The sequence below is a fragment of the Tiliqua scincoides genome, chromosome 5 (assembly GCF_035046505.1).
Source record: "Tiliqua scincoides isolate rTilSci1 chromosome 5, rTilSci1.hap2, whole genome shotgun sequence".
Lineage (NCBI taxonomy): Eukaryota > Metazoa > Chordata > Lepidosauria > Squamata > Scincidae > Tiliqua > Tiliqua scincoides.
Genome location: NC_089825.1, coordinates 22,380,784 through 22,408,665, shown reverse-complemented (window position 1 = coordinate 22,408,665; position 27,882 = coordinate 22,380,784). Strand labels below are relative to the sequence as shown.

The window sequence follows — 27,882 nt, the reverse complement described above, 5'->3', positions numbered from 1 at the left end:
CTTGACGGTCTCTGTCTTGGTCACCTTGTCCCTCAGCCCTTCAGCTGTTTAGCTACCAGCAGGTTGCTAATAGAGTATGCGCTGTTATTACCAACTAAGAATTCAAACAGAACTGTCATGTATGCACTGAACAAGTAGTACTTGTAGCATGTGCAAGTGAATAAGTATGTTTTTAGTTGCCAATGGCAGAAGCCATGCTAGACCAAATTCTGTCCAGCATTTTGTTCAAGGAACAGATTCTCAGCATGTGAAGTACAGAAGACAAGAATGAAGAGAAGGGTATAAAACTCATGAAAGCATAAATGAGATTTTATAAAGTCTAAATTCCAAATTCATTAACCTAGATATTATGTACAAGTCTCTTGAAGATTTATTCCAACCTCTAGTGGAGTTGAAGTACATTCATAAAAACATGGTCTGCTGAAATTTTGATTTCTGCCTGATTTGCAAGCTCTTAAACTGCTGGCATGTATGCTGCAAGCATAAAATATATACATACGTTGTAACTTCAGTAGCCATTATGTTGCATTTCTAAATTAGGGACAGAGACTGGGACATTAAGCCCCAGTGCTTCAGAAGAAATTCATAGTTGGCATCAGTATCTTATTTCCCCCAATATCAAACTTGGGTGGTTCTGTGCCTGAGCAATATTTGATTAAAAGCAATGGCTCCCAAACCCCCCCCCCCCCCAAAAAAAAAAAAATTCACTTTACCAGCTGATCAAGCCTCTGTGGCTATAATGGTGATTGGGCAGCAGTACACCCCCCTCCGGTAGCATTGCAGGGTGTTTCACTCTTGATGCACATAGCCTAATCTGCTGTGGCCGCAATCCTAACCCCTTATGTCAGTGCTTTCCAGCACTGACATAAGGGCAGTGCAGCTCTGAGGTAAGGGAACAAACCTTCCCTTCCTTTCAGGAGGCCTCCGTGAGTGATACCCAACTGCAGGATGCAGCACACGTCACATTGGCACTTCTATGCCATTGCTGGAAAGCTCTGACATAAGGGGTTAGGATTGCGCCCTGTGTCAGTTTTGCAAACCACCAAAAATTGGGTCACAAGCTATTGGTGGGTCACAGACCCACATTTTGAGAACCACTTATTTAAAGCAAGTGTGTCCTACCCTTCAGTCTCTAAATCTGCAGTTTTCAAACTCTCCAGGAGTTTGAAACCCGCAGTAAGTCTTTGCGGGGGTGGGGAGGGGAAGGCAGCAGGGGCAGGGGGAAGGCAGTGATGCGATCCCCAGGATTGCGTCCCTCAGGGGGCTGCAGGGACTAGGGTGCACTCACCAGTCCCTGCAGCAGCCGTCCCTGTGTGCGGGGAGCCCTGCGCAAGCGCCTGCAGGGCACCCCAGGTTAGGGAAAGGGAGAGTGGGGCGATCTGCTCTGCCTCCACAAAAGCAGAAGCGGAGCGCGATCGCCCCACTCTCCCTTTCCCTGACCTGGGGAACCCTGCAGGCGCTTGCGCAGGGCTCCCCGCACACAGGGACGGCTGCTGCAGGTACTGGTGAGTGCACCCCAGTCCTTGCAGCCCCGTCAGAAGGGAAAGTGGAGCGATTGTGCTCTGCCTCCGGTTTTGCGGAGTGTGGCGCAATCGCTCCGCTTTCACTTTCCCTGACCCGGGGAGCCCTGCTGAAGGTTGTGCAGGGCTCCCCGCTCGGGGGGGGGGCTGCAGGAGGCTTGGGCAAGTGCACCCAAGCCCCTGCAGCCCCCCTGAGCAGCACGATCCGCTGCCTTTCCCCCCCGTCTCCTGGCTGCCCATGCCCCTTAAGGTTTGAATACCACTGCTCTAAGTGGTTCACATAAAATCAAACTATTGGATGGTCTTTGCTATACACTGTTGTAACAGGTGTTAGAAAAATGAATTCCAATATAAGTCAGTTGGTGTCAAGATGAGCATGTAACATCCTGTTAGTAATTAATTACCCTACATTTAACTTCTTTTTCTCTCTAATTACTGTTCAGAAGAAAATGCTAGGGAGTATTATTTTATACTGATCTTGTATTGTGGCATCACCGGGGGTGGGGGGGTGGGGTGGAGAGCAGTTTCTAAAACAAAGCTGCTCACCAAGATGCTAAAACTTGAAGAATAAAAGGGCTTTAAAATTATCCTTTAAATATTTTAATTAAAAAATTTTATACCGCTTTCCAGCAAAGGTTGAAAGAGGTTAACCTAGCAAAACAAATGAAACATTGGTTTCTTGTCTGAAAGAACCTTACATTCTTTAAAAAAGAAAAAAAGGATATACCAGCAAACAGCCACTGAGAGATAAGAACATAAGAACAGCCCCACTGGATCAGGCCATAGGCCCATCTAGTCCAGCTTCCTGTATCTCACAGCGGCCCACCAAATGCCCCAGGGAGCACACCAGATAACAAGAGACCTCATCCTGGTGCCCTCCCTTGCATCTGGCATTCTGACATAACCCATTTCTAAAATCAGGAGGTTGCACATACACATCATGGCTTGTGTAATGGATTTTTCCTCCAGAAACTTGTCCAATCCCCTTATAAAGGCATCCAGGCCAGATGCCGTCACCACATTCTGCGGCAAGGAGTTCCACAGACTGACCACATGCTGAGTAAAGAAATATTTTCTTTTGTCCTAACCCTCCCAACACTCAATTTTAGTGGATGTCCCCTGGTTCTGGTGTTACGTGAGAGTGTAAAGAGCATCTCTCTATCCACTTTATCCATCCCATGCATAATTTTGTATGTCTTAATCATGCCCCCCCTCAGGCGCCTCTTTTCTAGGCTGAAGAGGCCCAAATACCATAGCCTTTCCTCATAAGGAAGGTGCCCCAGCCCAGTAATCATCTTAGTCGCTCTCTTTTGCACCTTTTCCCTTTCCACTATGTCCTTTTTGAGATGTGGCGACCAGAACTGAACAGTACTCCAGGTGTGGCCTTACCATAGATTTGTACAACAGCATTATAATATTAGCTGTTTTGTTCCTAATACCTTTTCTAACGATCCCAAGCATATAATTGGCCTTCTTTACTGCTGCCGCACATTGGGTCGACACTTTCATCAACCTCTCCCCAAGATCTCTCTCCTGATCTGTCACAGACAGCTCAGAACCCATTAGCCTATATGTGAAGTTTTGATTTTTTGCCCCAATGTGCATGACTTTACCCTTACTGACATTGAAACACATCTGCCATTTTGCTGCCCATTCTGCCAGTTTGGAGAGATCCTTCTGGAGCTCCTCACAATCACTTCAGGTCTTCACCACTTGGAAAAGTTTGGTGTCGTCTGCAAACTTAGCCACTTCACTGCTCAACCCTGTCTCCAGGTCATTTATGAAGAGGTTGAAAAGCACCGGTCCCAGGACAGATCCTTGGGGTACACCGCTTTTCACCTCTCTCCAGTGTGAAAATTGCCCATTGACACCCACTCTCTGTTTCCTGGCCTTCAACCAGTTCTCAGTCCAGGAGAGGACCCGTCCTCTAATTCCCTGACTGTGGAGTTTTTTCAGCAGCCTTTGGTGAGAGACCATGTCGAACACCTTCTGAAAGTCCAGCTATATAATGCCCAAGAGTTCTCCCGCATCCACCTGCCAGATATATTATGGACATTTGCTTTCCCCCTGCTAGATATAATTGTAGTACCTGTATGATACAAATGTAAAAGGCTAAGAGACTGAGCTATGAAGCAGAACTTTCCCAGTTCATATCTCACCTCTGCCATGAACTATGTGGCCTTAGGCAAGTCACTTCCTCTAAGCCTCATTTCCCCACCAGCTGCATAGAAATGCAAGAACATCAGAATAATACATGTGGAAGGAACACACTACAAATGCAGAATGGAAGATACAAATGCTAACTATTATAAGAAAGCCTCATTAAAAAAGTGTGTCACAGCCCAAATAGTTAAGGTACACACACACAAAAGATTCCATTAAGGATGAAATCTCATACACACAAACTTGAGAGCGAGTTCAATCGAATTCAGTGGCACTTCTGATTAAACATGACTAGGACTGTGCTGTGAATTTACTTTACCTACAGTGCTGTAAATGCCTATCGCCCTAATCAGGATTTATGCTGGATGTCAAATATGAGTATATGAGAATGCCTTGCCCAATGGAGATTAAACATATACTAAAGAGAAAACGTGAAGGATTAAACAAACAAGAAAGAGTGTGTTGCCTACTAATGATATGTACAAAGTATGCAGATGAAGACTTACTTACATTTAAAGGAAGTCTTATGAAGTTCTCAGAATGTGAAGGGTGAGTGGAGAACATTAACAAACTAAGGCCCAAATCCTGACCAACTTTCCAGCACTGGCATAGCTGTGCCAATGGTACGTGTGCTGCATCTTGCAGTTGGGTGGCACTCATGATGGCCTCCTCAAGACAAGGGAATGTATTGTTCCTTTATCTCAGAGGTACATTGCCTTTATGTCAGTGCTGGAAAGTGGGTTAGGAGTGCACCCTAAATTATTATTATTATTAACAGTATTTATATACCACTTTTGTATACTTGCTTTTATATGGACTCATTGATCAAGTTCACTGCTAAATCAGGACTATCAAAGCCCAGGGCCCCATCAGGCACTTTGAGACTTTCAGTGTGGGTTGTGGCATTCCTACCAGGTTTCACACAAACCGCTAAAGCAGCCAGGGCTAAGAAGTCAGTGGTCTTAGCAGATCTAAAGGGGTGGTTTCTGAGTGACTGATGCAGCATGTCTCAGCACCAGCCTCTCCTACTGCCATGCCTTTTAATTATGGCAATAGTCCCAAGGGTGTGGAGAGTATGCAGCACTAACAAACAGAAAGTGGATTTCCTATTTGCCCATAGTTGCAACTGATGTGGAAGGGCTGCAGAACACATGGCACTGGCAGCAGTTCTACTGGCAGTCAGAAGTTCTTCATATTATGCCTATTGCTGAGCTTTACCATAAGAGACTGGATGTTTTAAATGCCTCCCTCCCACATAAAAGCTCCCTATACATATAGGACTAGTATGCCCAGGAAAAAGAAAGATATCTCCCTTCTTACAATTGGAAAATGGGATTCTGGGGTTGCTAGCAAGCAGTGAGTAACCAGCAGAAGACCTTTTCCTTATGAGAAATTCCACCACCCAGCATTTCCTTCTATCAAAAGACACACCCATCTGCCATAATAGAGAGCCAGCTTAAGACTGCACCTTCTTCCTTGAATATATGTGTGAAATGGCAGGAAGTTGAACAAAGGGGCACACCTCCTATAAATATCATAGAAGGCAGATAGGAGGGTCTCCAGTGCCCTCCTAAATTCTGCAGGTGGCATTGTACCCAAATCCTAACACGTGGGACATATCTAGATATTCCATCTGTCCCTCCCATCTGAAACAACATAACCCAGCAACAAATACATTACTTGGGGATTTCTTTTCATGTTTCATTCTGTTGCTTTCCATTAAACTTAGTTGTGACTAATTTTTGTTGGATCGTGTCTACAATACACTCTTTTAAAAATTGTTAAAATATTATTGAGTGGGAAAGAAGGAAGAATGCATGCTTTATATTTCAGGTGAGAGGCTCTAAATTTGCTGAATTCCTGTCAATCAGCAAATTACCTGCAACTCACTGCTGAAAAATTAAGGCTTCCCTGACTGCTCCCATCTGAATCATGTCTCTTCCAGAGACCTGATCTTCTTTAACTAATATGAAGAAATTACAGCACAGAAGACTAGTACTAAATCTGATTCTTTTAAGCCTCGTGGTTATTTTCTTCCTTTGTGTATTTCAGAACTATTTGCATATGAACTATATTATTCCTACATCTTTTATAAAAAGGGTCTATTACTGGTCTCTCAGCACTACTTAAGCAAACCAACACTAGCCAAAAACAGTCTTAGCAGGAAATAACAACCTATCTATTTTAGTACATACAATTCTGTAACAGCTTTACACTGCACACAGTACAGGGTGGATGCCTTTATTTTTGCAAGTGGTAACTTACCAGAGTGCTTGGATAGCTGGCTATCTTGTTACATGCTGCCAAGCACTGACAACACAGATGCGTTGGTTGGATGTGTGTAATTAAGAACATTTTTTTAAACCTATTGGATCAGACAAACGGTCCATCAAGTCCAGCATTCTAACTTGTTCAGTAACTAGCCAGATGCATCTGAAGAATTCACAAACAGGACCACAAGCATTCCCTTGTTGTTTCTGCCTCTTGCCTGTGAACATGGATGTTCCATTAAGCTCTCATCATAATGAAATTCTTCTTGGTGCTTGACAGGATGCCACTGATAACTGGCTTCCAAGTGGCTATGTGCACACTGTGGGAAGCTGTTACCACTACAAATGGTTGTCATTTGCTTTAGGACTTTGCTTCAAAAGCAGCTGGCTCACTACTAGAGTGACTGTTCTCCTGGCCCAGCTTTGCACAGTAGTGGGGAATATGACACAACGGCACATTGTGGGTCCACCAAGGCAGCACATGGGCCTTGAGTGAGATGGTGCAGGGAACACTTTTACTGAAGTCTCTGCATGTCTCTGTAAATTGCCATCCCCAGCTGGCAATTTACCTAGCCAAAGTAGTAAGAAGGTCTAATGCCTGGAGCCTCACCACTTCATCCCCCCTCCATCAGCATAAACATTTACAATGGTAGAGAGGAGGGGCTGTATGCTCACCCAACTTTTTTTGTTACAGCGGAGTGGAAAACTGATCTATAAACTGGGCAAATGAATATTTACGATCAACAGAAAGGTGAACATAGGATTGGAAAGGATTTGTTGTTGTTGTTGTTGTTGTTGTTGTTAAAGAAAAGTGATGGGAGCATTAAGTCCCTGAGATGCAACCCTTTTACTGCCAAAGATGGGAGATAGAGGTATTTGCCTTGGTTCAGCTCAATAGTACTTTGGATTTGTCCAGAAAGAAATGAGACATTTGGCCATGGAATTCTCAAGTTTCCATTCCCTGAGAAGAACACGAACTCCCAGGGAAAGCAAACTGAAACAGAACATGGTTAAGCTTTGTAGGGTATCAGCTGATTCTCACATGGATTAATAATAAAAGTAACAAGATACCCTTGTAGCAGTTAAAATTATTTTCTACAGTTTTGATAACACCCTTTTAATACTACAAAATTGTCTTTCATAAAGCAACAATTTGGGGACTCAGTGAATAGGATTTGCAAAGATCCAAATGTTTTTATTACTGACTCTATGCAATGTGCAAAATACTGTGAAAACCCATTTCTTACTGCAGATTTTATGGAAAATAAATCATCCACAGAATCAGAAGAAGAAGCAAGTTGCTAAAATCAGTGACCTGCTGCTAACAGAAAAACAAGCAGAACCTTCCCAGCTGAAACTGCCCCTTTCTGCAGACTTGCTTCTCCAACCTGTGGATTGCTCCCAAGGGAAACAGCTGGCAGATTTTACTGCTGCCATAGCAACGGTGTCGTCAATCCGTTGGCTTGGCAACACTGCAGCAGTACGAGGTATAGTTCGGAATGCTCCAAATGTCAACAGAAAAGGGTAGTTTTACACCCGGTTGCCAAGTGACGGGTTTCACTGTACTTTTATAAATTTTGCAATAAAAAACCCTATGCAGTCCTTATTTGCCAGGCGGATCAGATCTTCATATCCAAAATCTTGCAATGAATTAAAATCCATTTCCCGCAGAATTGCATCAGATGGATCAAACCTCTGCAGCCGTTTCAGCTGCTCAGGTGACAGTCCAGCTCCCATCATCCCTTCTCCTCCAATATGGGGCTCCTTGAGAGAGGAAAATAAAAATGAGTTGCTTTTAATTGCTCCCTGGTTCATTATTTATTTAACTAAAAATACAAAGCCCAGTACTCTAAAGCGCCTGCCGTGGGCACATTCTTGCAATATCTTCACAGCAGAAAACCAAACCGTCCTTTGACTTGTCTCTTTGCAGACCTCGGTGAGGAATGAAATGCTTTAGAAAAGCTTAAGTGTGAAGGAGATTACATGCTGACAGTTCACGGAGAGAGACATCAGCACTGATGGTCATGTGTTCTCTTTCATTACTATCATTGAGACTAACAGTTCAGTACTTGTGTAACGAACAACAAATTTGATCTGTTTACATACCATTCAGGGTTGCCATGCAGTGCAAGCAAAGAAGAGATGGAACACTGATATTCAGCTGTTTCAGTGCTGTGGGAAGGGAGGGTTGGGTTTATCATGTTATGTGGCTATCGGGGGGGGGGGGGTATTTTCCAAGACCTAGGAATGAAAGCATCTACATTCCCACATGTTCAGAAGCACTTGGGCTAAGAACGAATGGAACTGCTCTTCAAGAGAGTGGAGAGAAAACACAGCAAACGAATTACCTGCCCACAGCCACACATACCTGTCAACAACCCCCTCCCTCAAATATCCTGACAGGAGGTCAGAGACGGATGCCTAGACAATTGTGCCTTCTCCCAAACAACAGCAGAATTGGAAAAGCTTTTCCAGCTTGACTATTCAGACATTCTTACACAGGTGCCTCTCTTTTACACCCCTAGTAAACATCTCTCTATCCCACTTGGGGGTCAGCAAGATACAAATGTTATAAAATTAATTAATTAGTGCTAGCAGCAGATATTTTGCCCACACCTGCTCCAAGAAAGAAAGTGATCAGGTTAAGGCAGAACAGGAAGCATTTTAAATTCTTAAGCTGTAACCTAAAATTACTAAAAGCCAGCCACACATTTTAAAAGTCGCAAACATACTGGGGGAAAAAGAATATTTAGGGTTCCTGGGTTTCAGAATCAAGTTTCAGGAGACCAACTGCCTGGGATTGTTCAGCTCTACAGCAACAGTGGAACATTATCCTGTAAGTCCCTGCCCTTCATCCTAGGCCTAAGTCATTGGGCAAAATGTAGAGAGCCCCACCCTCAACTTGACACAGTAAGAAAGGGTACTTGTTCTCCATACAAAACCAATTGGTTTTATGGCGAAAAAGTCAAAACTGTGGAAGTACGTATTTTATCTTCCTGCCTCCATCACACTACAAGGTCATGCTAAGAGTTACAAATAAGTAGTGGATCTCTGCACAATTAGCAGAATTGACTTGCAGGCTACATTTTCCAATCTGGGCAGTTCCTGCTTCCTTTACTGGTCTGTTCCCTAACAGAACAGTAGGAAGACGCTTAATGCCGTTAAAAGCTTAACCAAAGGAAGCCTGGCATGATACAGGTAAAGTCACTTCTAGCCCTTGCTTCCATAGACAATACTAGCACTTCCAATTATTTATGCCATGACATTTGAAATACAATTATAACCACACAAGAAGAGTGTATTAGCATGTCCTGTAGGCACGCAATAAGATAAGCATGATTACAGAAATTATACAAAACCCGCTATCAAATTAAGAGTCTGTCTCAACCGTATAATCCTGCAAGATTAAAACCTAATCCCTTTAGCCACTCTGCCAGTGAAGGTCTGGGAGAAGCAAAGTATAACTAATTAAACTTCTCAAAGTCGTACAATTATCAGGCATTGCATGCTGTGAAAGAAACTCTCTTCTGCGCAGCTCTCTACAGTTCTGTGTCATCTCTGCAGCAATTTTGTGAATATCACACGTCGGGCACCAATATTTACACTGGCTAATGATTCCCAAATGGCTGCTAACCCACAAAGCCTCAGCACAACCTGCCAAACCCTGTGCAGAGAAAGGCGACAGAGTCATGAAAGCTCATTGGCACAGATGTTCCCCCTGCCCACTCTCCCTGCAGGATCAGCAGGCTATCCAGTCTCAGATAAGTCAACACAGACATATTGTCCTTCCATCTGCTCCTCCCACTGCCCTTTATAGGAGGCAAACAGGCACCCAGGGACAATGCAAAGTTAAGCAGGTCTCTCTTCTGACTTAGCGCTGCAGCTTCTGGCTGACCTGGCAACAGATTGCAGCTTGCAGGACTTGGACTTGGTATTTCAGCTGCTGGATATAGCCCAGGTACAATGTGCACTGCTCAGGGATCAGTGAAATGTCTTCCAGCAAAGCAGCTTTCAAGACAGCACAGGTTTTGTTGCAATAAAAACAGTCACCTCCAACTCTTTATTCACAATTGCTGGTATCCTAAAAAAATAACTCATTATGGGTCACGGTGATGAGTGATCCACTACAGAGTGATCCATTATGGGTTACAAGCCATAATGGGTATGTGCAACCTCCTGATTTTAGAAATGGGCTATGTCAGAATACCAGATGCAAGGGAGGGCACCAGGATGCAGGTCTCTTGTTATCTGGTGTGCTCCCTGGGGCATTTGGTGGGCCGCTGTGAGATATAAGAAGTTGGACTAGATGGGCCTATGGCCTGATCCAGCAGGGCTGTTCTTATGAGTGGTGGAAGAACAGAAATGGAAGGAAGCAAGGGCTCTTTTGATCCTGAGACACAAAAGACAGCTAAGGTTTGGATACAACTCCTTAGCCACAACTTCCATGGTGATGGGAGATGTGCTCTAATTCTAAGTTGAAAATAAAAAAGCTACACATTAAGGTCCGTGTTCTCTCATAAAGTGAGACAAAGACTGCTTCGTTCCCCCAAATTCTACATCTTCCGAGACCCAGGTGTTGAAAGGATATGGAATTTAAATAAATTCTGCCAAAGACTGTAGGAGTGTTGGGGGGGGGACAGGGACAAGACAGGAAGGGAGCAAAGTCAAAGAAAGATGCAGAATTGGGTAAAGGTGGGCAATAAATGCAGAATGGGAGTAGGAGACACATAACACTAACTATGGAGGAAGCTGCACTGTGTGCCTATGCTCTATTCCCAATATCCAAAGCTGAGCCCAAATGTCTGCTTCGTTTCTGGGATTCAAACCAGGCACAAATAGCTCTCTTTTCTTAGTAACCAGGACTAAAACTGTACGCCTTTTATTCAATATATATTATAGAATTCAATCAAAAATATAAGTGGTTGACAAAACAAAGACGATTTAAACACACACACAAAGCAACATACACCATATGTATACAGTGATTCCACAAACATGTGGAACTCTCACAACTGTGGCAAAACATAATCATAAAGGAGTCTTCTAGTCTACTGGCGGCAGCTCTTCATTTTCCAAACTGCTGCAGCTGCCATATCAATGCATAGCAGTCATCAGATGTAAAAGCTGCCCCATATCTTGCATCTTATAAATTACAATAAAATTAATAATAATTGAGTCCGCCACCACCACCACAATGGTAAAGAACTCTTTTGCAGGAATGCTACAGTCAATACTGTCACTGAAATGGTTAATGGAAAGGAAGAAAAATATTGCTTTGTCAGTTCTTAATACGTGCAACTGCTAAGAATTGCAGCACTTTAGGGGATACTGCTGGAAAGGATCCCCCAAACTATTCCTTCCCTCTTGCCTATAGGGAATTCTTTAGCTATGAGAGGATATATTATTTGACGATGACAAGTTGTTCTTACCTGTGACTGAAGCTGGAGGCATTGGAAAGTCTCTAGAGCCCAGGCAACTTGCTCCTCATTTTCTGAAATTGTAACGGTGCAGGTACTATATACCAGGGTACCCCCTGGCTTCAGGAGCTGCACTGCCTAAGGACAAAATACATTTCTACTAGTTGCAGCATCAACAACATTTCCATTTTATTTCATTTTTCACATTATGCCACTCTCCCTCCAAGGAGCTCAGAGTGGTGTACATAGTTCTTCCTCTCCTTTTGTCCTCACAACAACCCTATAAGTTAGGTGAAGCTGCGAGATAGTGACTGGCCCTTCATGCTAAGCAGGAATTTGAACATAGATCTTCTAGGTCTAAGTTCAACTCCTGGCACACTAAGTTACACAGTCCATTTTCAGTTCAGTTCAGTTCATTTAGGCAGAACTACAAGCCACTTCTTATGCAAGAGAAAAAAAAAATTACCACCCACCAACAACACGGTGCAAGAAGGCTCTGCAGGATCAACGGAAGGTCTGCTTCTCTTTACCATCAGTCAACTTTACCTCTGCATCTGTCAGCAATTCATTCTGTCCTCTCCCTTTACAGGGCAGAGCCCGCAATCTTGACAAGGATTTTAACTGCCATGGAACAGACAAGATCTCCACACACTTTGTCCCTGCCCCCTAATATAGTGTACATTTGCACAGACTTTAACTGTGAACAGCTTTGACAGTCAATCCTGGCTGAGGAGCATGGTTTAAATATGAGAAGTGATATGGACAAAGAACAAAGCCATATGCTTTAGTGTGGCTGCTTCTCCACATGCTCTATTCATGTGGCCCACACTTCATATTAAAGTCAAATATACTTAGCTATTGTCTCTGAGGGAAATGAACTGCAACAAACCCTAACCCGGGGGTGTCAAACATAAGGCCCGTGGGCTGGATGCAGCCTGCAGAAGCTTTTTATTCGGCCCTCAGGCTCTCAGCCGCTGAGCAGTGCTGAGGTGTTACTGCTAAAAGGGCAGCCCGCACGAAAATTGGGATCTCCCATATCTTGAAATATGATAAAGATTTGCATGTTTTCTCTTCTGTCATTTGAAGTTAATGAATTCCTAAGTGAGAAAAAGTGCTAATTTTTGGTTATGAGTTGTTTAATGACATTACCTCCTGCCTAACGGCATCACTTCCAGCCCTCAGCAGGCATTATGAATGCCATTCGGCCCTTGGTATGAAATGAGTTTGACACCCCTGCCCTAACCCATATGGAAATTGACCAATCCGTGTGAATCCTGAAGAGTCAGACAGAAAGTCGGACCTTTCATGCACTAATTGTCTTGAATACCTATTATCTTTAGCAGATACTCTCAGAAGGTGAACTTAGCTCCCAAATGCATCTCCTGTAGGGAAGGCAGAGTATGTACACTAAAACTGACTTTCTTTAAAAACAAACATCTGAAGGTCTCTAGCACAGCATTTAATCTGCCTCCCCCCCCCCCAAACTCCATTTGGCTCAGCAGACTCCAATACACAAGAGAACGCAGCTGAATAAATCATGACTGCTGCTGTTCCCAACCTCCATCTGAGCACAGCAGTGAGATTAAAAAAGATGTCTTGAGACAAGGCAAAGAGGGCATCAAGTCATCTTCCCACTGGATCTGCTGAAGTATCCTCTTATTACTTCTGCTCATGTAAGATGTTTTATTTGGGCTAGCTTTTGGCAGCCAGAGTTAAGCTTTCAAATGGTTTGAAGTTTTAAGAAATGTGAAATGTGTCATTTTGACTGATTGGGCATGGGTGGGAGAGGGGGGCATTCTAGGCTTCTTTAAGTAATAACATGCCCAGACATTGAACGTTAAGCAAGCTAACAATCCACATTAATAAGTAGGTTGCCCCTAACGACAGGAAGAGGATACAGAATGAAGGTTCAGAAAAATACAAGTCTCAAACATTTTGGGGGATACACTGAAGACAGCTATGCTTATGCTAAATGGGCACTGGGAAAAGTTGAACCCCTTTGTAGGAACCCCTTTGTAGGAAGAAAGAAGTTTACTAGGGACTTACATTTTAAAATGGAGTACCTCATCATACTAGTTTTTAACAAAATATGCTAGTGTTTAAGAAAGTGAGCTAGGCGTAGCCTAGTTACATTCCTACTCCAATGTTGCTTTTTCTAAAGAAAAGAAAAAGTTCTTCCTGACCAGCTTAACATTTGCATGTGTCTTGACCCGAGCATGTTAGAGGAAAGATGACTGTTCCCAGTTAATACTAGACAACCAGTTAGGTGTATTGCCCACCATGTGTTGAAAAACAAGGCTCAGAGTCAATGTGTTTGTTTCCGCACTGTCCAACGAACACTCGAGACAACAGATATGGGAGAAAGGGCCACTTTTTTCACATTAGCAAGAGAAGCAGAGGCTGAGACCTGCAGCATCCGAGGCAGCAAAAGCCCCTGTGGTGCGGGGAGGGACCTCTGGGCGGTACCAGAAACCTCTGCTGGGCGGCGTGTCTCATCCATGTCTGTCCCTTAAGGGGAAGGCAGCCGGACCGTGGACTGCGCCACCTTGAGCCGCTGAGCCTCCGAGGTGTGCCCCGCGGTCCTGGCCAGGGCCCCGTCTACGTCCTCGTGCTGCCGAGCCCCTTCGGACTGAAATAGGGTTCCGCCCTCTCTATGCCACCTGAAGGTGCATGCCAAAGTCCCATTCACGCCTCCTAACCCGCACCACCTACCCTCAAAGTGACCAATGGCAGCTTGCAAACGGGGGGGGTGTAACCCCCTGGTCCATAACAGTCTGGGGTAGGCGGTGCAAAGGAGGAAGAGGGCTGGGTCTCATGCCCTTTTAAATGGTCCGCCGTGGCTGCCAGCCCCAGCCCCCTCCCCCTTGGGGAGGGACTCTCGTGTCCCGGCCAGGCCAAACAAACTCCGATCACCTTTTTAATTGGGCGATCGGGATAATGCCTAAAATTTCTGCAATGGGCTTAGCTTCAGCTTGCAAAAGTGAGTGCCTACAGACAACAACTTTCAAGGCATGCCAGTTTACTGTCCAAATGGACAGAACTTTATGGAAGGAACTTGTTGAGAGGATGCCAGGATTATAAACTAGGATAATCCAAAGGATGGAAACCAGTTTTTCCTTACAGTACATCACATCAAGATGAGACCAGGCAGGGAAAACTTTGGAAGAGCTTTGCCTGGGGAGCTTGTGCACATATAAGAATTTTAAACCGGTCAGCTATGCAAGAGTCACACCTGTGGTCAAATGAAGTAACCTACCGGTCTATCTCATCAAGTCCCAAGATAGGTACATAACCACAACCTGCTGCTTTTACCATTAATACATACCACTCTAAAGAGCTTGCGCTGCAAGGGCTGGTAAGAAGTCACTTCCTTTAAGGACCAGGGATAAGCCATATTTGGTCTCTGTCCCATCCCACTACAGGGAGCATCAAGAAGTATTCCATCAAATGATTCAGGCAAGAATGGAGGTCCTTCTGCAAAGAAGTAAGCACCATTTCAAAATTATAACCAATGCACATCTGATTGTTTTAAAACACTGCGTAGCATTTAGATTCTTGACAGCACAATACAAAAGCACTTGGACTGACTGCCAAGGAATAATAGATGAAAATAGATAACTGTTCAAACCCCTGAGCATTGAAGGCAATGACTGTCTTGGACCCACACTGGAAAATACAAATTATTCTTATAAAACAAAAGTTCTTGACTGGTCTGAATTGTTCAATATAGTGCAGAAGGTGCTTCCTTCTGTGCAGAAGGTGCTGTGTGGGACTATTGGGGATTCCAAAGCACATCAATTAGGGTACAGGCATCAAGTAGAACTGCAAGGTCCCAGAAAAGTATATTTAAACTGCTGATTAAAGAGAGTTTGAAAAAGGTTCCTTGCCTCCTATCTAGGGACTGAAGAAAAATCCTTGTTGAATGACCTCACTAGAACTTTTCATGACTTCCTGCCCCATGACCATACTGGGTCATTATTCAAAGACTACTCAAGGAATCAGGGCCATCACCTGATAAGCTGTTTTACACAAAGTCAGATTTGTCCATTGGCGCAGAATTAGCTAACCTGAGTGGCAGTGCCTCTCCAGAATTTCAGGCAAAGGTCTGTTCCAGCTCTACCTAGAGACGCCAAGTACTGAACCCAGAACTCTCAATACACAAGGCACATGCATTATCACTGAACTACAGTCTGTTCCAACCTTATAGTTTTTACATATAAACTTGTTTACTTAGATCAAAAATGGAATCCATTCATGACATTAGCTGCCTCAAAGCAGATAAAACATACATCAGTTTGCCCTGGTGCAAGGAAGCTCACATGCTAATCTGGAATTAGCTGCATTGGTAATGCACAATAATTACAGCTGCACAATAATGCAGTGGGTCAAAACTTCTCCAAGTTTTGTACGAGTTAAGTTTTGTATGAGTATGTATGAGTTAAGCTTGTATCTGCATAAAGTAAGCCTGCATCTGCGCTAGTAGCTAGATTTGCAGACGTCAGGTACTACGTTCTCTTGCAGAATGTATGTCATAAAGGCACCAGCTTTGGTAAACACAATAGGGAGCATCAGAAACTACATTGTTCTGTGACACGTTCCCCAGGTTTAGTCCAACCTCAAGGACTAAAACCTTGCTAAAATTTAGCAGTGCCTACCGATATCAAGTACATTTCAGGAATCTGTTGACAAAATGGTAAGTGCATTAACAAAAATCACAAATTCAGTAAAACACCATAATTCACTGACATTAGAAGCTTTTCTTATATATAGCTGATATCACTCTGTTTAATAATGTTATTGCTTCATTCTAAGTAGGTCTGATTTTACCATTTGTTAAAATGATCTAGTTTTTAATTGTTTTTTAATCATTCTATGCTGTGTTTATGTACTAAATTTTGTAAGCCACCTTGAGCTTTTGGAAAGGCAGGGTATAAATGTTTTAAATAAATTGTGATTGTTATATTTATTTTGTTCTGATTTCACTGTAAGCCACTTTGCTGTGGAGAAAGCAGAATCCATAAAAATCATAGCAGGGACTTAAGGCCTGCTGAAAAAAATCCTCATTTTCTTCTGAAAACACAAACACAAGAACACAAGAATATTTTTTAAAAATGATGTTACCTTGTCCATCCTGTCTCTTATCAACAGCAAGGGCCTTCGTTCCATCATAACAAAATGCCTTAATACAATTCAGCTTCAGCAATGTAGCATTTTGCTCAATCTTTTTCACTTTGTCTGCTATCTTATCCATGGCTATCACTTCCCCCTGAAAAACATGTTGGAAAGAAAGAAAAAATTAGGAATGATGGCACCCTGATGAACTCTTGCTGAAAATTCTTGGTAATAGATTCTTTACCTAACACACCAGGTAAAAATTACACTTGTAACTGCAAATCATGACCAAAATGCAATCCACCAAGCTGTGGCGATGTAAAGTTATCCAAGTATGTTCACATTCCAAAATGGTTATTTCATTTTATGCTCTAAATCAGGGGTGTCCAAAGTTCTTGGCAGGAGGGCCGCATCATCTCTCTGACACTGCATTGGGGGCCGGGCGAAAAAAGAATTAATTTACATTTAAAATTTGAATAAATTTCCATAAATGAATATATTAAAGATGAACTTATATGAATGAATGAAGGTCTTGCAACAGATCAAGGCTTATAAAAGGCCTTGTACAAAGAAAGGCTGGCCTTTCCTTCACTGCCACTGCTGCATCACAGATGTAAAACAGCAAGCAGTAGAGGGAGGCCTCGTCCCACAGCTCATGCAAGACGTCAAACAGTTGTTCTTGCGCTGAGAGTAGATGCATCGGGCCAGTGTGGGCTCCAACAAATCTCTGGAGGGCCAGAGGCTCATTGGAGACTGGGGGCTCCCTGAGGGCCGCACTGAGAGGCCTCGAGGGCCGCAAGTGGCCCCAGGGCCGGGGTTTGGGCACCCCTGCTCTAAATGAGGTGCTTGGACTTATAGATTTGCAACGTCCTTAAGGAAACTTAAGGAACTGCTGGAGTTCATGCAAAATCAATCATATTCCCATAATTCCCTCTGCTACATCCTAATGTGGTTACACTACAGTCTGTTGTAACAGAAAAGAGAAGAATCATTTCCTGCATCCTGAAACTGGATAGGCAATGTAGGAAAGAAGGTCTAATACTTGGGAAGGCTCAAACAAGTTTTTATTTTTCTTTGAACGAGGCTGTTTGATGAAGCATAAATTACATCTATTTTATCACTTTAAATGCCCTGGTTTGATAGTATCATATTACAATGTAAGCCAGCATTCCTTGCACAGAGCTATTACAATGGCAGACTTCAGATTACTGCAAAATATAGCAGGTGTACAATAGTTACACATTTGAAATTACTTCTATATTCTATACATTACAAAGAACATTCTATACAATATTCTCTTTTAAAATACTTCAAGACATAGACTGTTACATCCTACATTTTATGAAAATGTTGATGTGCTAACTTGGAAAAACCCATGTCCATTAAATAAAAATAAAGCAATAAATAAATAACGTGGGGATAGTGGACAGAAACAAACAGTATGACACATTATTACCATGGACAAACACTTAAGTAAACAAGTGTTTCTAGTAAATGTTATGGCTTCGCCTCATGAATGACTTATGTGTGGTGGCCATTTCCCCGTATTTAAAAGGCTAACACTCCAGTGAGTATGTTTCTATCAAAGTGGCTGTCATAAACCACAAATTGCATGGCTTCTCTGTATGCACACAATTGGCTACAACATAGTCCCTGTTAATGCAAAGACCACAACTAGAAGCACATTTCACTACAGCCCACTGAACCTTTCTACTTCATCTGACATTTATGTACTGTACAATCCTCTTTTATAACTAAAATGCATGTTATGCTGTCTCCGCTTACTCAAACAGCTACTTTTGACTCATATCTACAAGACATTTTCATACACTCACCTGCAGGATGAAATGCCTTGACAGGAAGCAAATGGTGCACTTTCTATACTTTTCTTCTAAGACAATCACCCAAACAAGAAAAGCATTTCAAAGTGAAATCCAGAATGCTTGTTTGGCTGGCACAGGTCTCCAGGAGTTTTGCAGATAAAGCACGTTTGCAAGTAGGCTAGGCTGGCGCGAGGACGTTTGCTGGCCTACTAGAACCGAATCCTCACTTGGAGTGGGTAGGTTTGCAGCGGATGGGAGAAGGTGGCGGGAGGGCGGAACAGAAGAAGCTGGGAGAGTGGGGTGGGGAAAGACAGGATGGGATATATTCCCCCCCAGCCCCACTTTCTTGCATCTGCATATTTTGTTCCAAGGCTGTGGTGATACGCCTATAAGAGGGGTGCTAAAATTTATCAATCTTTTCAGAAACATTTGTCCTGCAGCACAGTACAGAATGCAAGAGATTCTTCGCCCTTTTAAGCTCTTTCATTTGAGCCTTCTACTGAGTCAGATCATTGGTTCAGCTATTGCAGAATTGTTTGACTGGTCTTCAATGATGGCTGGGGAGGTTTGCATCAGGGTCACATCTTGTTTATGACTTTAGGAGAGATGGGGGACACAGTAAAAGCGTTGCAGCTTAGCGTTAAAGTTTTGCCCCAGGTCTGAAAAAATTATGAAGATAATTGATATACTCTGATCAGTAGTTGCTCTGCAAGGTCTCAAGCACAAATCTGTCCAGCCCTGTTACTCAAAATCCTTTTAACTAGAGATGTAAGGGACTGACTCTGGAATCATCTGCATGCAAAACCCTCTGAAGATGTGATACTCCATAGATAAAGTTGAACGAACAGTAATCTGCAGATCAGCACAGTAGGCATGAAAGTTCATCTAGCAATTATGACCCTCAGAGCATAAGGAGAACTTCATTCAAACTACTTCTGAACATTTCATGAGACACAAGCGGCGAAGGTGGGTGTGGGGGGTGTGGAGGAGGTGGGAAGGAGGCGTTTCTGGGCAGGGGGAGGGCAGGCGATGGGCAGGCCCAGGGGTGGGCGCGCGGGAGAGCCGGGGGCGGGGCTGGGACCCGGTGGCTATGCCGGATCCCAACCCGTCCCAGGGAGAATGGAACGGCTTCACACTGCTCTGCTTTCCTCGGACTTGCGCCACCTCCAGAGGAGGCGCAGGTCTGAGGAAACCCATTGGGGCATGCAGCCCTTACCCATGGGTAAGGGGAAGAGCTTCTCCTTGCCTCTGGCTGAGCCGCTGCAGCCAGCGAACCTGTGTTGGATGCAGCGCAAGCCTCTTGGCTTGCCTGCTCCAGTGCAGGTTTGGATTGCGCTGGATTTGGATTGCGCAGGTTTGGATTGCCCTTAGTCATTCAAGTTTCATAATTCAGAAGTCACAGAACACTGCAGATCTGAAAGTACTCATGATTCAACCATGAATATTTAACCTTACAGAAGATGGTGGGTGGCAATGCCATGGTGAAAATTCAATTATTATGATTTTAATTCGCAGTTTTTCCCCACAGTGAAAAACACTGAAGTGTAAATGATAACCTGGATTAGGCACTAAAAATAACCCTGATTAGTTTGAGTGATGGTCTTCCTTGCAAATCTGTTTTATATATATATATATTTAAACTTTCACATACATCACTGAAATCAGATCTGTTTGTTTTAAATACGTATGTGATGGATAACCAAGAAAAGAGACCTGCACTTGCTTCAGCAATTTTTGTATTGCACAGTCAGTAGATAAGCAGTATGTTCAAATATTAATGGTGTGCTACTTTGAGTAATCTGTGCACCTCAGCAGATGAGTGAAACAAGCCATACTAATGAAACGCAGGTCAAACTTCCCTCGGTGAGACAGAAAATGCTCAGTGACTTCACTTACCTCATCATGCATTAATGCTGCGAGATGGGTTGTTTTCCCCCCGGGAGCAGCGCATATGTCCAGAATTCTCTGTCCCGGCTGAGGATTTAAAACGTAGCTCACAACTGAAGATGGCAAGTTCTAGTAGGGAAATCAGAGAACGCATTAAGTACATAGATTTATTTTTTTATAAGACCCCTGAATTTAATTCTATTATGTACTGCTTCCCCAATAAGCCTAAACTCACTCAATTGCCTGCATGCATATACGAGCCCATGTGTGAAAGATAAGTACAATGGGACTTCACGGATTCTTAACCCCAAAATGTCTTTCCAACACTTTCTGAGGCCTGGAGAGGCTGCGCAGGACCTCTCCAGACCCATGAACATCCCCGGGTGCAACCAGAAGGCACTCTGGTTGTGTCCGGAAATCCAACAGGGAATTTCATTATCCACAGTCTATGGCACCCACAAGGGTTCCAGGAACAGAGCCCCCAAGGATACCAAGGGACGACCTGTATCTTTCATTTTCAGTTAGTAGTTTGAAATTCAGTAATTCTGAAAGCAATAATGACAAAATGTGCCATACTGAGTTGACTAGAGTCAGATATGAATACTAGAAGTGAAAATTTATTTTGACAGAAAAGGCATTCTTTACAAGTTAATAGCTTATCATCAAACAAATTGATCAAATGATGAATTTAAAAGAACATGAGACACCTTGCACATATTTCTTAAATATTTCAAAATCTGCCATCCCAAAATGACATGCACTTTACTTGATGCCAGTATTAGGAAATAATTGCTATAATAATTGAACCTGTAGCTCAGTAGCAGAACACAGGCTTTGAAAGCAAAAGATCCATGCTTCAATCTCTGGCATTCCTAGCTAGGGCTGAAGAAGATACTCTTCTGAAATCTTGGAAAGCTAATGGCAGTCACAGCAGACAATGCTGAGCTGGATGCACTGAGAGGCTGACTCTGTATAACGCAGGTTCCTAACTTAGCAATTCCATCATAAGAACAGCCCCGCTGGATCAGGCCATAGCCCCATCTAATCCATCTTCCTGTATCTCACAGCGGCCCACCAAATGCCCCAGGGACCACACCAGATAACAAGAGACCTGCATCCTGGTGCCCTCCCCTGCATCTGACATAGCCCATTTCTAAAATCAGGAGGTTGCACATACACATCATGTCTTGTAGCCCGTAATGGATTTTTCCACCAGAAATGGGTCCAATCCCTTTTTAAAGGCAACTAGGCCAGATGCCATCACCACAACCTGTGGCGAGGAGTTCCACAGACCAACCACACACTGCATAAAGAAATATTTTATTTTGTCTGTCCTAACTCTCCCAACACTCAATTTTAATGGATGCCCCCTGGTTCTGGTGTTATGTGAGATGGTAAAGAGCATCTCTCTACCCACTCTATCCTTCCCTTGCATAATTTTGTATGTCTCAATCATTTCCCCCCCTTAGGCGCCTCATTTCTAGGCTGAAAAAGCCCAAACGCCATAGCCTTTCTTCATAAGGAAGGTGCCCCAGCCCAATAATCATCTTAGGGCGCAATCCTAACCCCTTATGTCAGTGCTTTCCAGCACTGGCATAGCGGTGCCAATGGGACATGTGCTGTATACTGCAGTTGGGTATCACTCATGGGGGCCTCTTCAAAGTAAGAGAATGTTTGTTCCCTGCATTGCCCTTATATCAGTGCTGGAAAGAACTGACATAAAAGGTTAGGATTGCGCCCTTAGTCGCTCTTTTTTGCACCTTTTCACTTCGTCCTTTTTGAGATGTGGTGACCAGAATTAGACACAATACTCTAAGTGTGGCTTACCACAGATTTGTACAACAGCATTATAATATTAGCATCAAAGTTGGACAGAACTATACTATTTTTATGCATCACTACATTATGGTCTCTTCCAGGTCAGACACATTTCAAATACAGCACAGCTCAAAAGATTTGTGAACAATATTATGCAATTCTGTCCACAATGGTGATGCACAGAGACAGCTAGGTGTGGAGGAACAAGTTCCTATGTAGGAACAAGTACACTGGAGATCAGTACATGCTGCTACCAAGACTTTGAGTCAGCGAGACCAGTGAAAGCCTGGAGTTGTAGTGTCCCCAGGAGCAGAAAAAAGTGCACACTTGCAGTGCACTTCAAAACAGCTCAGTTATTACATGAGGAAGTAGAACCTTTGCTAGGGTAGTTGCAGCCATCAATGAAGGAGATTACTTCTGGGTTGTTTTTCAACAATTGACAGGGTGGTAGGCAGTCTGTTTATGGTCCAATTGTTTTAGCAGATGGGAGAGTATACAGCCAGCTGACTCACCTTGTCAACTCTAATACTGCAACATGAAAGTGAGGCCACTTCTAAGCTAATGGCTTCAACCCTGTGTGGGCTATCAGAAGAGTAGGGCCTGAGCATCACACTTCGCTACTTACTCTCTGTGTAGAAAGGTCTTTGACACTGCATTTTGCTTGGGATAAGGGCAGTCAAATTTGTAGCCAAACAAACAAATTTCATTAACATAATACACAAGCATTTGTCAATTATCATCACTATATTTGTATTGTGCTATATTAAAACAATCACTATAATTTGACTCCAATCTTTCCTACAGACTCAAGCCAGCTTCTATTTAACACAGCTAATTTTCCTGCATATCTCTCACCTACACACACACACCCCTACTTTTTTTCTCCCTTTCTAAACTTCCAGACTTAAGACATGTTATTTTACATACCCTTTAAAGACTGCAGGATAAATATGAAATGTATTTATATTAATTCTACATTAAAACATATATACCAGCATTTCTCAAACTGTGGGTTGCGAGCCAATTTCAGCTGGGTTGCATGGCACCTAGCTCAGCCGCCACTGAAAATACAAAGCTGAAAATACAGGGTACAGAGCTGCTGGGCAGGGCTGCCTCCCAGTGGAAGAGAGGCATGGTGCCCAGCCCTGAATAGGAGGGAAGATGGGACAGTGGAAAGGGGGAAAGTTGTGTGGTTGGTAAATGATCCAAGTCTGCAGTTTGCTTTCTGAACTAATGGTTGGCAACCTTCAGTCTCGAAAGACTATGGTATAAGCCTACAGCACCTGGTATTCCCAGGCGGTCTCCCATCCAAGTACTAACCAGGCCTGACCTTGCTTAGCTTCCGAGATCAGATGAGATCTGGCACACAATGTTTGAATTCTGAGCTATGCAAACTAACAGTGCTGTGTATTGGGTCCTTTGGTTTATTGCAGTTTAGGTTTGAAGTGTAAATGGAGGGTGTCACTTCCAGCCATGACATCACTTCCAGGTTAATGACATCACTTCCAACGGGTCCCAACAGATAGTCATTCTAAAAACTGGGTCCTGGTGCTAAAAAGTTTGAGAACCACTGATGTTACACTATCCTCTTCACCCCAGCGCAGTGTCTTTTTCTAGTGGCTCTCTGTTGGTGCTCCTCCTATATCTTTTTAGATTGTGAATCTTCTTGAGACAGGGACCCATTTAAACTGATTTTGTCTGGAAACTGCTTTGTGAACATTTTTTGTTGAAAAGCACAAACAGTACTCTTAATATTAATACACAGAAGAAATTGTTAAAGCCTTTGAAAACAAACACATATTACCTAATAATGTACATGGTGAAAATAATCAATGGCATTGACTAATGGTATGAAACATTAGCAGCAGCCCAGTGTTCATCCTCAATATATTTTTTCCACTCTGTGAACAGTCATGCAACATTTGTTTTTCAGCTACATGCACGCATTCATATGCTGAAGTTCTCCAGTTTTATAAATTAATCTGTGAAGCACAGAACACAGCTTATCCTGAGGCTTGGTTCACACACATCCACATCACTTTATAACTCAGCACTTGGTACTTTCAGCCAAATGTATGAACTGTCTTTACTGAAAAGTACGTTTTCAGTTTTCACTCCTTGTTTAAATAATCTGAATGCTTTAAAAGGTTGAAAATGTTGCATTTTACAGGAGCACTAAGGACCCAATCCTATCCAGTTTTCCAGGGCCGGTGCAGCTGCAGTGCAGCCCCAATGTAAGGGAACAAATGTTCCCATGCCTTGAGGAGGCCTCTGGGACTGTCCCTCCACCAGAGGATGCAGTGCATACCCCATTGGCACAGCTACACCGACCCTGGAAAACTGGACAGGATTGGGCCCTAAGAAATTAGGAACTCAGAGCATTCCTACCATAGCAAGTCAGATCGAACACACTTATCTGGAAATTCCAAATTATGATGGAATATGTTAGCAAGGAATTGTGTTCAGATTACATATCACATGTTTACATCAAAGCAATTCCCACTGTGTTCATTTCGACTTATCTTGAGGAAACAGGATTACAGCCTTGATCTCCAGAAAACTATTAATAATATTTAATACAACTTACCTGTAAAAACACATAACTGGATAACACATTTTCAAAAGACGGACTCAGGTAGATTGGCTCTACCATCTTTATCCCCATCCCCCTGAGAAGAAGGAAGACATGAAACACACTGGTAAGAAAAACAACTGCTTGTCTATATTTCTACCTTTATTATGCTAACATTCTCTATTATAACAGTAAAATAAAAGATACGACACATCAATGGGACTGCGTAACATACATGCCCATTTCAATTCTGATTTTACTTTAAAGAGATGATGAAAAGGCACAGTGTAACCGTGACTTGATGTCAGGCTGGGTCATTCTCCCCTTCTTTTTCATCCCTTAAAATAGTCATTCTCTGCAACTAACAAAGCATTTTTTTCCAGGTTGCTGAAAATAATTTAGTACAGACACATATTTTTATATCTGAACAAGCTGGTGGCTTATGTAAATATCTCTGCTATTACTGTGCCTAAAACATGCATTTTGAAGAACGGGTAAGTAGGCACATCCTCTTCAAATGACTCATCATGGCCAATGAAGCAAGGGCCCAACTCATTCAGTGGGCCCACCTCTCTCCCCAAAATATTCATTCAGAAACCCAGTCAAGCTTTAAACTTTAAGTATTCCTTTCTGAATATTCACAAAACCCACAAGAAAGTCTGTACTAGTTTGAATAAAAATTCAAAGTTTACAACTTTGAATGAGTTCTGTCATAAAAAAAAATAACAGGCATAGATTTGCACTATAATTTCTGACTTACTTCAATGGGCCACTTGAATTAAAAATTTCACTGCGGCTCAGTTCAGCAATTCCATTTCCAATGAAAACTTTGGTTCCCAGAAATTCTTTGGCTCCTCTTTTACATTTCCCTTCAATATCAGAGTATACAGAAACCACATCACCAGCTTTCATGACTAGAAAGAAAGAAAGAAAGAAAGAAAGAAAGAAAGAAAGAAAGAAAGAAAGAAAGAAAGAAAGAAAGAAAGAAAGAAAGAAAGAAAGAAAGAAAGAAAGAAAGAAAGAAAGAAAGGCATTTGTGATTGTATTTTACTTGGCACAAAAACGCTAATCAAGTCACTGGGGACCCCATGAATTCTGAAAGAGCCAGCTTAGGTCAAGACAAGCCCTGGAACATTTCAGTAATGGCTATTCTCTCTCTCTCTCTCTCTCTCTCTCTCTCTCTCTCTCTCTCTCTCTCTCTATATATATATATATATATATATATATAGAAACAATTTATTAACATTAAAATCTTCAGGTTCTCATGTCATACTGCGAGTACTCCCATCGGATTCTGGAGTGGAGTAAGTGGCTACCAGGCAGAATCTTTCTGGTTGTGGCACTGAAGCTGTGAAATTCCTGTCTCTTAACTGTTGTCTAATACCAAATGATGTGACTTCCAGGCCTTATATTAAAACTATACAAATGGAAAGCAGGAAATTAAAAACAGCATTGCACACATGCAACATGGGCTGCCCGACCCTAGACCGCCCTATCAACAGCACTGCAGCCCCAGTGCCGGCAGAGAGAGTGACAAATGTGTGCCACCCAGAGAAGACGTAGTGCCAGAAGGGAGGCCTGCGTCATCTTGTTGGAAGCCACAGATTGACCTCCCAGTCGCTGGCAACAAGCAAGTAAGCACCAAGCTACTTGGGGTTATGGGGAGAGCAGGAATTGGTGCAATGATGGAGAGACCGGCCCAGGGAGGTAGAACCAGCACAGGCCTCCTCTGCCGAATTCTATCCCCCATGTTGAACTTGAAAGTCAGACCCATTGAACAGGCTGGGGCTTTACTCAGGGTAAAGGGAGAAATGTCCCCTTCCCCCAAGGAGACCTTCAGCCTGCTTGGATTCAGGACAGGATCCGGCAATGACTGCCAGTTCTATACTGGATAGGATTGGATCCCAAGTTAAGTAAAAGCCCTGAGTTAAGTAAGCACAAAGCAGCAGAACCCCTTGTTCATAATTATTTGTCCCTTTTTACAAGAGAACACTGAAGTTCAGAAATAACAAAAGGCAACTGCAAGTATGCCACTGTCATCTCTCACTCACAGAGAAACACACAAGACAGCCAAGCATACTGCTCTTTTCTTTAAAACCTATGGGAAGATTTAAAAGAAATCTTACATTTTGAAGTGGATATAATTCCAGGAGCATAGACATGTGCTCCTCGTAGCACTGCATTTCCACACTGCGCACCAACAATAACCTGATGTGTGAACTTGAGCAGGTCCTTCCTACAAATAGCCAATTAAAATCTATCAAAGTGGAGAAAAGGTAAATGCCATTTACGAGAACAGATTACACATTGGCAAACTGCATGTATATATCAAATCATGGACAGCCCAATCCTACCCACACTTTCCTGAGAGTAAGCCCCATTGACTCTAATGGAACTTACTTCTGTGTAGACATGTGCAGGATTGGGCTGTAATTCACTTAGGACAACTGTATAAACACAGTTGATTGCCAAACCATATGATGCTTGAGTGCCACTCTACACCATCTCTGATGTTCTCAGCCTTCTCTATGACTAACTACTACTACCCTTTCTTACCTCCACCTACTTTCTTGCCATTAATGTTTCTAAGCAGAAAAATAGAGCAATACTTGACAGTAACTGCACAATCTGTCTCCAGCTTACTATTTTTTCCCCAATGAATGGCCTTTAAAAAAAACAATGAAAGAGAAGCCAAACTATTGACAGTGCAAATGACTCATGTATGTGTTCTCCACTTAAAAGAGGTTCTCATCTAAACCTGATTCTCATCTATGACCACCACACTGACCTGCTATTTAATCAATATTTATTCTAGCATTGATAAACAAGCACTAGAACAGTGGTTCTCAAACTTTGAGGGAGCTTTACTCCCTCAGTAAGTCTCTGTGGGGGAGGAACTAGGGCAGCAATGCGATCCCTAGGATAGTGCTGCTAAGGGTGGGGGGGTGCTTATGACTTACTTTCAGAAGGCAGGCTGCAGGAGGTGCGGGGAGCCCTGCACAGTGCTTGCTTAGGTGTGGAATGTTCCAAGAAAGCAGGCGCAAAACACTTCCGTTTTGCAGGAGGCACTTTGCGCCTGCTTTCAGTGAAAGTTTCAAGCCTCGGGGAGTGCTGTGCAGGGCAGCGCAGGGCTCCCCGCACCTCCTACAGCCTGCTGCAGCCCTGCCTTCTGAAAGTAAGTCACAAGCCCCCCCTCGCCCCCCCAAATGGATTCGATCCTGGGGATCACTTCCCTGCCTCTCCCCTTCCCCCACCCCTTAAAGGAACAGGGGAACCTTTACATGAACTGGTGGGTCGCAA

General features: G+C 43.1%; 1 protein-coding gene across 3 annotated transcripts in view; it reads right to left on the bottom strand.

Annotated features, from left to right (window-relative positions):
* Positions 1 to 7,122: 7,122 nt before the first annotated feature.
* Positions 7,123 to 27,882, bottom strand: part of NSUN6 (NOP2/Sun RNA methyltransferase 6) — a 31,981-nt gene continuing 11,221 nt past the window's right edge. For all 3 annotated transcript variants that reach the window (XM_066627095.1, XM_066627094.1, XM_066627096.1), the window contains exons 5-12: positions 26,709 to 26,818; positions 25,343 to 25,496; positions 24,598 to 24,679; positions 20,202 to 20,321; positions 16,492 to 16,636; positions 14,696 to 14,844; positions 11,383 to 11,508; positions 7,123 to 7,717 (exon numbers count right to left, since the gene is read on the bottom strand). In XM_066627095.1, the coding sequence (XP_066483192.1) occupies positions 7,511 to 7,717; positions 11,383 to 11,508; positions 14,696 to 14,844; positions 16,492 to 16,636; positions 20,202 to 20,321; positions 24,598 to 24,679; positions 25,343 to 25,496; positions 26,709 to 26,818 (1,093 nt within the window). In that variant the 3' untranslated portion in view covers positions 7,123 to 7,510. The remainder of the gene's footprint in view (positions 7,718 to 11,382; positions 11,509 to 14,695; positions 14,845 to 16,491; positions 16,637 to 20,201; positions 20,322 to 24,597; positions 24,680 to 25,342; positions 25,497 to 26,708; positions 26,819 to 27,882) is intronic.